This window comes from Engraulis encrasicolus, chromosome 11 (genome assembly GCF_034702125.1).
Source record: "Engraulis encrasicolus isolate BLACKSEA-1 chromosome 11, IST_EnEncr_1.0, whole genome shotgun sequence".
NCBI lineage: Eukaryota > Metazoa > Chordata > Actinopteri > Clupeiformes > Engraulidae > Engraulis > Engraulis encrasicolus.
Window position 1 is genome coordinate 40,806,483 of NC_085867.1, and position 13,467 is coordinate 40,819,949.

At 43.1% G+C, this 13,467-nt stretch overlaps 1 protein-coding gene across 1 annotated transcript in view; it reads left to right on the forward strand.

Annotated features, from left to right (window-relative positions):
* Positions 1-7,089: 7,089 nt before the first annotated feature.
* ccbe1 (collagen and calcium binding EGF domains 1) overlaps positions 7,090-13,467 on the forward strand; it is an 83,494-nt gene continuing 77,116 nt past the window's right edge. Inside the window, exons 1-2 of the mRNA XM_063211353.1 lie at positions 7,090-7,314; positions 7,478-7,558. Of these exons, the coding sequence (XP_063067423.1) occupies positions 7,205-7,314; positions 7,478-7,558 (191 nt within the window). The 5' untranslated portion in view covers positions 7,090-7,204. The remainder of the gene's footprint in view (positions 7,315-7,477; positions 7,559-13,467) is intronic.

The following is a 13,467-nucleotide window of genomic DNA, read 5'->3' on the forward strand; positions in this document are numbered from 1 at the left end:
TGGGTCATGTAGGGCCGCATATAGAAAAGCCATCAGATTAAAATCTCCCCTTTTCTTCTCATTGTTGCCGGAATAATCCCCCCAACAATACAAACACCAAGACAAAGGCTAACAGCAATGTGTACATAATCTCTCAAACTCTCCATATAATCTCTCAAAGTTAACTCACACCCTACACACACACACACAAATGAACACACAGGCACACACGACGCACACACACACAACACACACATGCACACACACACATGGGCAGGGATATATAGACATCTCTCATGCTAAGCCACACACACACACGCACACACACGCACACGCACACACACACACACACACACACACACACACACACACACACACACTGAACTGCATTTTCTTGCGAGCGTGGTCTTGTCTTGTTGTGACACAGGATGTGCTATAAATAAAGTAAATCTTCCCTGAGCCACAGATTGTGAGGCCACCACAGTGTAATGAAATCTGCGCCCTCCTTTTCCGCTTGGATATCCTTTTGCAGTCAGTCCTTCACTGGATCCACTGCCCTACCCTGCCCCACTGCCTAGTGTAACACACACCACTTTCCTGAGCTGAGCTGGAGGGGGGGGGGGTCTATAGGGCACGGTACTCTACTGTATAGCTGTGTTGTTTGTGGCCTCCACACAAAAGAAAAGATGAAATTAAATGAAACGTGGTGAAACATGGCAGATGAGACGAGGGGGGAATGGTGTGTTTGTGTGTGTGTGTGTGTGGTGTGTGTGTGTGTGTGTGTGTGTGTGTGTGTGTGTGTGTGTGTGTGTGTGTGTGTGTGTGTGTGTGTGTGTGTGTGTGTACGTGCGTGTGCGTATGTGTGTGTGTGTGTTTCTGTGTGTGTGTGTGTGTGTGTGTAAAAGAGAAGAGAGAGAGAGAGAGAGAGAGAGAGAGCACAAGTCGAAGATGAGCGAATGAAAAGAAAAGAGCATTAGAGTGTTAGTGGTGTTAGTGCCATGCCCATGCTGATTTTCTCTGAGGTTAACTGGGTCACCAAGAGGCCATGGGAGCGTTGTTTGGGTCATGTGATATGGCCCATCCCAGGCTCTGGACAGGTCAGAGGGCATGCGCTTAAACAACTAGACAAACAGCTATACAACCAGGAACCCCTAGTCAATGTTTAAGTACATGCCATGAAGCTGTCAGAGACAGTTTAGTCAGGATCAATCTTTCACAAATCATACAAGTACCGGTAATAGTAGTAGTAGTAGTAGTAGTAGTAGTAGACTACTAATAGTAGCAATAGCAATAGTAGTAGTAGTAATAACAGTAGCAGTACACAGTAAAAATGCAGTGTTGATTCAAAACTAGATAGTCGATTTAATATCTTCTAGTTTGTATCTGGTTCCAGACTACTCCCTAAGTGCTGAAATAACACTACATGTTTTACTGTGCACTGTCCTTTGCTGTGTACTGTACTCTGTGTCATGAAGCTGTTTTGTTAGGATAAATGTATTCAAATTCAGTATCCTTTTACATTGTTTGTTTTAATTATGACCTCCGTCTTTACTCCATTTACTTTTAAGTGCTACCTGATAAACAACAACAAGAGCCTTCACCTCAGACAGAGGTCATGTATTTCGCAAATGACTAGCAGGGAGGTTAGGGATATAATGGTGATGCATCTCATTGGCTTTGTAACTCCAAAGTAGGCGGCCAGTTAATGACTTCCTGAAAAGATGCGACTATGTGGAAAATGAGGAGGAGGCTTCTGTATGCCGTTAGTAATTTCATCTTGATATCAACTTTTTTTTTCTGTGCACCTGAATAGCCATATCATCTGTTTGGAGAGAGGATGTAACATTAGCATTTTCTTTGTTCTGCAACGCTTTAGAAAAGTCAGCAGAGCCTCAGGATATGGTAGACATGTAAATATTTGAGTGTTGAACATTTTCATAATCTCCGTTCCTCAAGGGCGTACAGAGCTCGTTTTGTCTTCACACAGCCATTTATTTATATTTCACAATATAACGGAACTGATTTTTCTGTACTAAAAAAATAAGCAGGGCCCGTTTAAATATCTGGGTGGTACCATGGACAGACAAAACTCTGCACTGGACCATTAGGCTATATAGTGCTTAAGATTATTCATATTAGAAGTGGGTCTTTGATGGTGCAAGGTTCTGTCAACATCAAATGCCTCTTAAATGTGTTAAGACAAGGCCCCTCTTATACATTTGCTGTCCCTAAATTGGCAATGGCCAAGTCATAATGTTTTACTAAAGACTGTAGATAATGCCATAGTACAATCTATGGCAGTAAGGTCTTTTCAATGACAATTACAGTGTGCTGTGACCAGAATGGCAATGGCCGAGTCATAATGTACCTAGGATTACAATGTTGAACTAGGCCTACTATGGTAGTGAAGTCTTTTCAGCAACTATTTACAGCATTCCACTGGGAGAATGATGTGCATTACGGCTGAAATGTAGTAACAATTTGAGAGGTCACTCAGGCAGAGTATAAAGTAGAAGCAGAAGTACTCGTATTGATGTAATTGCAAAACTACATGACATTTGTTAATACACTATACCTATGAGGAAGATGTTAAGTATTTTTACTGTAATACACATTTGCACCCAGGGTGGGCTATAAGTGCACTAAGTCAGGAGAAGTGGGCCTTTGCCTCTCCTTGAAAGACAATCCCAACCTGTAGGGAGACAGTATAAGAAAACTTCCTTGTGTTGCTTATTATGAATAACAGGTGACCGTCCTGCTATTACGTGTTAGGGATAGGATGTTAGGTGCGTTAGGGATATTATGGATTTGTCCTGACTTTTTTGTACGACTTCTTCAAGAGGTGAACCGATTTGCACCAAATCTTCTTTATTATACACTATGTATCAGACACATTACGTAACTTATGGAGGCCTTAAGTGTTCAAGATGGCAGTAGCTCCATGAAGACTACCGACCCAAGGGTTTGGGAAGTTTTGGGGATATAATTCTGGCAGCCAGTGTTGACTGCAAAGGCCTAGTTTTGTTGACAGTCAACCCATTGGGATATGTTTGTGGTGTTACTTAGCATGTCAGCATGCTGCATTGGTGTGGTTTGCAGAGTCACAATTGAGGCCTGTGCACTTTCAAATCTTGCATGCTGTCCATTTGGTCTGTCTAATTTAGGCCGTGGCTTTGTTTTTTTGTTTTTGCGTCTTCGTGTTTGTTTTTCATCTTTGTACATCATTTTACGTACTGTATAAAAAAATGTGCAAATAATGTGTTGCCACATAATAACCCATGGATTATAATGGAATACTACTGCAAAAAAATAAAAGAAATGAAATGAAATGAAAATAAACAGTCCAAAGCTGCTGGTTGCCTTTTGATACAGTATATCGTCGCTGTCCGTTTGAAAACACCAAAGCCTTCGTGTTGCCTTCATGTTGTCATTGTAATACGTAGCCTGACTGACGGAACTCCCATGAAGGCCAGATCAGACACGTTATTGAGAAGGATCCATGGCAATATATTTTCAAATTGAATTATGTTCGACAAGTGCTTTTTATTTGAATTATATTAGATTTTTAAAGGTAACAGGCCGCAACAGATATCGAATAAATCTTCGTGGGGGATTCGTGGGGAGCCACAAACATGAACAGTAACACATGCTGAAGTTATGAACCCTCACAAATTTGAGAAGTGCCTGGTGTGAAAACTACAAACGCGAAAACAAGGACAGGAAATCATAACTGACAGAAAACATTGTGTGGTTCTCTTTGTGAAATTGCATGCTGCATTCCCTAGACACCGACCACCCCTTATAGGAGAGCAGACACAACGGTTCTCACAGAGTTTGTTGTTTTGGAAATATCTCCCTCATCCCCATATAGTTTGTCTGGTCCAGATATGTAGTTTAATAAATGCTGTGATACATTTAGACAATAATAAACTGCATATGCATGTGATGGTAAGATCGATTACAAAATGCGTGACCATTATACCCACTAATCTATATTCTTCTATTGTTTGAGAAATTATATGCTTTATTTAACACAGATGCCCTTGTTTTGAACAAATTCTGTAGTGTCAGCTGAACAACACTAACATACACAGACACATGTGCATATTCATCACACACACACACACACACACACACACACACACACACACACACACACACACACACACACACACACACACACACACACACACACACACACACACACACACACACACACACACACACACACACACACACACACACACACACAGTCTGACTTTTTGTGTACCATGCCCTTCCCTGAGACTTCAATATTTACAGTTAAAAAAAAATACATGTGGGAAAAAACACACTAGTGTTCCAGTACTCGAGTTTCACAAGCAGAATATTGAGCTGATGAACACTGACAATATAAGAACAAATGTTATGCAAATATTTTAATAACATCGTATTTGCAGTCTATGAAGAGTCTCAGTATTTAAAACATGACCATTTTTTGATTCCAGTGACCATAAACCACACGGCTGGACAATAGAATTACACAATGAAATAAAATAAACAAAAGAAATGTAAAAAATGATGCAAAATCAGCTGACATCCGAACAGTTAAAAGACTTAATTGCAATGCATGATGATTGATCTGAGAAGACATTAAAACTAAGTCTACAATTAAAACTTTCAGTAAGTTACAGCTAGTTACACTGAAAATGAAAATTATAATGTGCCAGCCCGGTAAAGGAGAGTTGTTCAATATTTGAAAATGCCTTTAAAAAAAGTCTTTAATAGTAATGTACAGGAGCATAATGTGAAATGTGGAACTGTCCAAGGTCCCAATGGAGATATATCGTATAACAGTATGTAAATAATGTCCCTAAAAATTGTTTTGGTGTGGTGCCAAAATTTAAGTGCTATAACCAGGGCCGGATTAAGATGGCCTGGGGCCCCTAGGCTACAGGTTGGTGTGTGGCCCCCCAGAAGGCAAATTTTGCACACACATTTTTTTAATGTAAATAGTGTCATAATTAGGAGCTGAAAATGTCTACATCTACCAACAGCACTCAGGGTTAGGGTTAGGCAGTTTTTCAATGTCATGATACTACATTTTTTCCCCCACTTCTGGGCAATCAGGCCCCCCCTGGCAGTTGGGGGGCCCTAGGCTGCAGCCATATCTAGCCTATGGGTCAATGCGGCTCTGGCTATTCCTAACGTACATATTTATACAGTACATGTACTTTGTATAAACAAAAATTAGAGAGCCTTGTCAAGTCATCACTTCTTTATCACAACAAAAGTCACATCTGTGGCAAAAGTGCCTCTAATGTACTTTCAGATGTGATTATTTTCCAAGAGATTTGATTTGTTTAACAACAATGAAGCAGCCAACGAGCTAGAAAACCATCACTAATGCCATCGCATGCATGCCCACCACTCACAAACACTTATGATTGAAATGTAAAAATATTCTGTCGGACAGTCATGAAGTTCTGGCCAGAGGCAGAACGGCAATGCAATGCAATGCAGTGTGTTTGTGTGTGTGTGTGTGCGCGTGAGTGTGAGTGTGTGTGTGAGTGCGCGCGCGCATGTGTGTGTGTGTGTATGTGTGTGTTGCGTGCGTGTGTGTGTGTGCGTGTGTGTGTGCGTGTGTGTATGTGTGTATGTGTGTGTGTGCGTGTGACTGCGTGTGTGTGTGTGTGCGTGTGTATGTGTGAGTGCGTGTGTGCATACGTGTGTGTGTGTGTGTGGTCATTTCCATCTCACTGTTGTCTGAAAAAGGCAAGAGGGATTTCAAGGACACTGTACAGAATAGGCATGGTTGATTGATTTTTTTGCACATTTGCTCAAGTGTGGTCTAACAAATAAAGAGTCACACAAACGTGAGGGGAATTCACACAGCCTTCAATTCTCTGTTTAGACGCCTGAAAAAAATAGTGGCATGGCTGATTAGTCAGAATTGTTGAATAAAATTCACTTAGACTCACAAACTGAAGGCAATGAGGACTATGTTTGACGTTGAGCTGTTTCTGACAGGGAAATAGTGGAATGTTTCTATTCGACTGAGCATGTTGGCAGTTTGGAATTTTCATTTTGCACAATAGATATTTAGCCACACGGAGGCAGTGTAGAGTCAGACACGTCCTCCATCATTTCAAAACCCCAGGTTGGATAAAGTAGAGCTTCCAGACAGTGCACTTTAAAGGCACTTTCAGTATATGAAATACACTTTTTTTTCAAGGTGTTATCTATCCTGTTAGTGTTTTGCCATTTTGACTGCAAGATCACCAGCCACTCCACACCAATGTCTAATATTCTCCACATAGATTTGGATGGCTTGTTGTTCTCCCTGCTTAGTTCTTGATGCTGCCCCAAACAAATCCCCTTTCTGTGATGCTTCGGGCACTTGTTTGATATGATACTATGTGTCTGTTACTATTGCCATCGCTTGCTCTTATTGACAGGTCACCACCAACTTTTATATTAGCTATTTTCACCACTGTGTTGTATTTAAATTAACACATTCTACTGATAAGATGGAAGGACTATCACCGATGCCACTAATGCATTGTTGATAGCCATTCTCTCCTGATAATCATCAGCCTTGAGTGCAAGCTCCAGTCCAGCTATGAAGTGTTGTTCTTGGGCCACTCTAGTTCAAAGGTTGAAGGGCTACACAGTGGCATGCAAATGACATGCAGGTCAAGGCTTAAAAGTCACCCTTGACGTTTCTGGAGAACGTCAAACCACTCTGTGATTATCTGTTCACCCCCTGAGTATGAAAGTGCGTGAATGTGCGTAAATTGATGTGGTGTTGGCAGACGAAGCACCTCGCCAGCTACTTGTGAGGGTTGTGCAACGAATTAAATAGCCATCTGGGAAATCTATAGCATTTGAAACAGATTGAAAGTCGAAAGCTAAGGGTTAATCACTCGACTCACATCATGACAACCTAAGGTTACAAGTATGTTCAAACTACGCCTATTATAACACGCATTCGCTGCTAACATTATTGTTGCATTTCATGGTGAATCATTATGCAGTAAAATCAACTTTGGATCTAAAAATCAACGGTGCCACGGGGGAGGGACCAAATGGACACTCAAGCGTAGAGTCTAGACGTGTTGCCTCGCGGGAGGCAGCCAATCAACTACCCCGCCAACTTTTTGGGTACCGTCTTAAGTTCTCTCTTCCCTGCTCTACGCCGTTACAGGTGTTACCCCCTGCGAGCGAGTGATACCCCCGGTTGGAAATGAAGTGTATGGGCAGCAGAGGACTATTTTTTAGGGTCGTTATGGTCTTTTCGTTTTTCTCACGCAGCTTACTGTGGACTTTTCGCGAGGATCAGGATGACACCAACAGGTAAAGACGCGGCAAAAATCATTTTGGATGCGCGTGCCCCAATATGGATTACGCACACTAGCGTTAGATAGCAGTTAGGCTATATTAAGGTGTTATAGTCTTTACAACACGTGAAGAGGTACATGTTTCTCAAAATAATAACGTTAATATTATTTTTTCGCAGTGAGACCTGCTCAGAAAACAAAATTGCTACCACAAAATATCCTTGTAAGAAACCCACTGGGGAAATAACGACATGTTACAGGTACGTGATTAGTTTCAACGTTTTCGAAACTTATTTCAAATATGTTTAGCCTATCTGAAGGTTATCTGAAGTTGCCTCATAGTTTGAAGTTGCATCATAGTTTACGTGCTGTTTTGACATTCCTTTGTAATATCCATATCCAAAGTGGTTATGTGGGATACCTCAAAAATGAGAATGGTGTTTACTTAGCCTCTTCTATGGTTTTGAGATTGTTGCAATAACCACAATTACTCAATGTCAAGTATGACTTGCTAATGAAACTGGGGTTTTATGTGGTCGCTTGGGGAGTATGCCATGTGTACCAGTCTGATCCCCATTCAGAACATCCGTCATATCTAAAGAGTTACCGGTCACTGAGTTTGTACCAGTTCAGTCCTTGCCCACAGAATTTCTTGCCCACATTCCCAAACCCAGGAAGATCCCATATAGACAGAACAAAATCTCAGAATTTCCAACATGATCACATGGATATCAGATATAACAAATATCTAAATGTTGAGGTAGCCATGTGGATGCCATTTTAGGTTTAATAAATAAACATGCTGCCCCTTTGGTTACCTATCACCTAACGTGCCCCTGTTCTGCAAGCACCGTGTTGTTACAGAGTGGACATCCTTGCACTCTTTTATCAGCCACTGCTTAGACAATGACCACAAGGAAACCTCATACTAGTCTCTTGATGTTTCCCTCCAAGTAAAAGAGTGACAGATTGAAGAGAAAAAAAGAGCAGTGTTGTCTCCAGACAACAAAAAAATCTGTCACACGGTGAAAATGTGGGGCTGCTCTCTATCTAAGGTTAGGGATTAAGAGGTTGGAACTTTAATCTGGTTTCATTGCCACAGGACAAAAGCAGTCCCAGTCCCAGTCGCATCAGAGCTTTTTGACTTAAGCTCACGGTGACAGCCGGCCACAATGTCAGGCTTTGCATCAATGCAACAGGATGTCTAAGTGATTAGAGTGCAATATAGTTACGGCTCAGTGCCTGTGTCTGTGAAATCGACATTGTCAGAGGCGATTCTAGGGTCAGGTGGGGCCCGAAGCGAAAATGCAAAATAATGAATATTTGAACCAAAATCGCCAATACTGTGGTAAAGTGTTGTTATCCACTATTCTAGGGGCTTGGGGGACCCAAGCGGCTGCCTGCCTTGCCTAGCGGCAAGATGTACCTCTGGACATTGTTTAGGCTGGAGTAGACAGACAGACAGACAGACAGACGGGATGCACAGTGCACAGAGAGAGAGACACACATGCACTTGCCTCTTTTTTGGCACAGGGAAGAAGGGTGCACCTTATAGTATGGGCTAGTCCACCTGCAACGAGTTGACACACGAGTCGCTGTGTGCATGTCGTCTGGGTGCTCGAGCATGTGTGGAAAACGAGGCGACTTTGAAGCCCTTGCCAAACAAAACGGCAATAAAGCCCGCCGGGGGAGAGAGGCTATGTTACGCAGGCTTAAACGACCTCCCCAGTAAAAGCCAGCCAAGCGTCGCGTGTAGAAAATCTGTACGTATGGTCTCAGGTGGCGGACCTGTCATCGTCTTTTGGTGATATATAACTGATGCAAAATGACCCCCACTTTGATTCCAGTTCTAAAGGGGGCAAATCCCACTGCACTGCACTGCACACACACACACACACACCGACCGAATGGGCCACTTGCTTATCACAAATTAAAACAGCAGGAGGTATCTGTCTGTCTGTCTGTCTGTCTGTGTCTCTCTCTCTCTCTCTCTCTCTCTCTCTCTCTCTCTCTCTCTCTCTCTCTCTCTCTCTCTCTCCTGCATAACTCATCCAGACATCTGATGTCATCATGCTGTCTGTCTGCTGAATGGACAGCAGGACTCTGTAAAAACTTCTGTGTCTTCTGCGTCCAGTCCAGGGCCCCTAACTCACACTGTGCGTAAGCCTTGACCGGGTCCGATGGCAGCAAGTCATCCTTGTTAGGACTGATCATCGGCCAAGCTCGTATCAGCGAGGGATAAAACTATTAGAGGATGCTAAACCAGGTCATGTTGTCTTTGGTCGCGGTCCATCCTTTCTGGTCTCTGAAGCTGGGCTGAACCAGCCAGTGGTCTGCAAGATGCATTGCACATCTCCTTCCTTTGTAGTAGATGGTAGAAGGGCACACCAGATACTGAGGGTGCACTTGATGAACTTTATTTTTTTTTAGTAGAGATCTATGGGCCTTGAAACAGCTGTTTCTCCCATAAGGCAGGTGTTTACTGTGCTTACCTTATTTTGCTTAGAAGCAGTTTGAGCTACTTAAACGACTGGTTCATAAGGGTATTATTTATCAGTGATGGTGCACGAAATCAAACTGTGTACTTTTAACCCCACAAGACACAACCCCTATTTTCAGTTTGGTATTGCCAGAATGTCATAAAGACATTGCAATGTGTTCAGAACAATATTATCATGAAGGTTTCTCTTCAGCAAAACCATTTCACAGGCACAATGACGGCTATGAATAGTGATTTGAATAGCATTTGTGTGTGTGTGTGTGTGTGTGTGTGTGTGTGTGTGTGTGTGTGTGTGTGTGTGTGTGTGTGTGTGTGTGTGTGTGTGTGTGTGTGTGTGTAAGGAGGGGGTATACAGTATTTAGATGGTTGGGGTTTAATTGTATGCAACGTTTTAGTGGCACTCAGTGTTACTGTCTTTGACAAATGTTCTGTCGTCTTGATGAAAATAGACTGATGACATTTTTAGTAGCAGTTTAATTTTAGTCGTTGGCAGCAGTTAACTGATCTCATTAAAACCTGTCATACGTTTGCAGGATTATTTACTTTCTGTCACAGAGCTCAAAATATGCAGATCGCAGCAGTAGTGCGTGTAACACACACACACACACACACACACACACACACACACACACACACACACACACACACACACACACACACACACACACACACACACACACACACACACACACACACACACACTGCAGTTTAGTGAGAGCCCTGGGTCTCTTCACAGCTGCGACTTTAAGAAAGAAAGGAAAGTTCCACTCAGCACAGCACAGAGTAACTCCAGTGCAGTTGTCATGCTCCATTGGTATGTGGCGTTTGTAATTGTTGCTTTGTTTTTGTTCCAAATATTTGTGATGCTCTTGAGCTTGTATGTTGAGTTTGTTGAGTTTGTTGTGTTCTTTCTTTCCTGCAACAACACTCCTACCCCCCTCACACACATACACATACACATACACACACACACACACACACACACACACACACACACACACACACACACACACACACACACACACACACACACACACACACACACAGACACACACACACACACACACACACACACACACACACACACACACACAGAGACGCACAAACACACACGTACACACACGCAGGCATGCACACATACACACACATACACGCATACACACATGCACAGACAGACAGACAGACAGACAGACAGACACACACACACACACACACACACACACACACACACACACACACACACACACACACACACACACACACACACACACACACATACACACACACACACACACACACACACTTCCTAACCCTACCACGACACTCCCACCCCCATTTCCGCCCCCCTCCATCCCCTTCTCCTGGCCAGTCGGTCCGAAGCGAGAACATTCCAGGATAAAGCAGTTTACTTGAAACGGGGACTAAAGGGCAGATGATCAGCAGCGTAGCGGATATCACTGGCATTTCTCTCCCCCGCCAAAACGACATCACGATCACGCCATCGGGGGTTCGGGTGGGAGAGCAGCCATGGCACGACTCATGCATGCTGGTCATTTGCCTTCTCGCTCGCTCGCCTTGCTTGCCTGCACAGTAACAACAACAAAAAATTGAGTTTTTAATCAACACTTAGGGAGTCAATTAAGAGTGTATTTAGAGTGTATTTGGTCCAAGAGTACTCACTGTGTTGAATTAACACTTTTTTTTACAGTGTGCAAAATAAAAAAAACTGTTATTTATCTCCACCAAAACAGCATGCTGCACTGCACTGCATTGCACTATCATCGTTAAGCATAAACAAATGTTTGAAAGCCTCGCAGGCCAAAGACATGTCCTCAGCACAGTCTCAGTTCTGACAGCTTGTTGTCCACTAAAAAAAGTGCCTTTCTGTGTCTGGTATTTTTTTCTGTCCAGCAAATAGACCGTCACTGCAGCATTTCGCAGGGCTTGACTGTGCTCTATTGGGAATATGGGAAGGTCTCTCTGAGCTGGAGTTTTTAAGACTTTCCCTACTCAACAAGGCCTCTTGCACAAGGCTGTTTCAAGGTATTTTTGGGCAGTAGCAAAGAGGGACTTGGGCCCCCTTTTTCTCTTCCAACTATTGGGGAGGGGTCCCCATCAAGACAGTTTTTTTTAATAGCAGTATCATTGCAGTTTTCTGTAATTGAATTTATGAAGGATTTGTCTCACTCCCAACGTTGCCATTGCTGTTGTTTGAATGCAAGTACATAACCATTCATTCCAAGGCCCCTCTTTCAGCTACAAGCCCCCTGGCATGCGCCTAGTTTGCTTGCCTGGTTGTGTCACGCCTGCTCTTGCACTTCTCTGCATGGGACCCATCATTGCATTGCATTGTTTTTGTGATGAGGATTGTGGTGCTGCTGGTTTATAAAATATGTTTCAGTCATTGGACTGAATGAACGCCAGGCCTTTCCCATACATTTTTTTTCACTCTTCCAATTTGTGTCTCATGTGATTAACATATATGGTACTTCATTCCAGATTTCTGTCAGCCAGAGACTGTGCCACAGTCACAGATCCCTTAAGTGGGTTGAGCCCACTTTCTTGTGAGACTACGAGTGCTTGAGAGCTCTAGGGATGGTCTGGGACCGAAATATGGCCCAGGTATTTTTGGCATAGACAACACCTATACTCAGGCCACTTTCATGCTCTTGACTGGCTGAATCTACTGTCAATAATTGGTGATGGACCAGTGGGCCTCCCCCTCTAAATTGTGGGCCAGTCCCCAGGAAAACCATCACAACAGCAGCACTAATGGACCCTGGGAACCTCCGGCCCACCGGGAAAGTGCCCTGTATGACAGATAACCAGTCCATCCCTGATCAGCTCTGAGCCCTAAGGCACTGCACAGTTGAGGTTTTTCGTGTTTCACACCAGATTTATCTTTTGCTTCCTTGGCTGAGACTGAGAGTACAGTATGGCTGTATTTTGAGTGCGCATTTCATTGCAAAGGCAATATTACATGCGGGTGCCCGAGTGCGTAAGGTTAAGGAGGGAAAGCATAAGTTACAGCATGATGAATCGATAAATGTATTGCCGTAAAAAGAAGATGTCAAGTTTCACTGTTAGTATGAGAACATTTCTCTGCACAGTATAGAAAATGCTGTATCAATTCAACACTTAAGAGTACTCTGGGACCAAATACACTTAAGCAGATGTTAAATTGACTCTCTAAATGTTGAATTCACACTGTTTTGTGTAACTGTGTGCGTTGTTCTTTGTGCTCAGGTGGTTTATGGACATCATTGGGTATGCCTCATAGGATTTCTCTGATACGATTGTTTTTTCCCCCAGAGTTGTCTTACACAGTAAGGTTCTGAAAAAAGTGGGGCGAGGGGAGCTGAGGAACTCACACACAGCGCAGAGAGAGAGAGAGCGAGAGAGAGAGAGAGAGAGAGAGAGAGAGAGAGAGAGGGAGAGAGAGGAATAAAGGAAGAGGGAGGGCCAGGATGTTAGACAGCAAGTTGGGATAGAGAGAGAGAGTGAGTTAACGATATCGGAATGAGCAAACGACCCATGAGAGATGAGGTGATAAAGAGATCCATAATCATGAGCCAGTGATACAAAAACTCTTTGACAGGAATATGAGTTTCAGTGGGGCGCCCAAACCCAATTAATCAGCGCCTAATATTGTTGAAAGCTTTTGGCTCT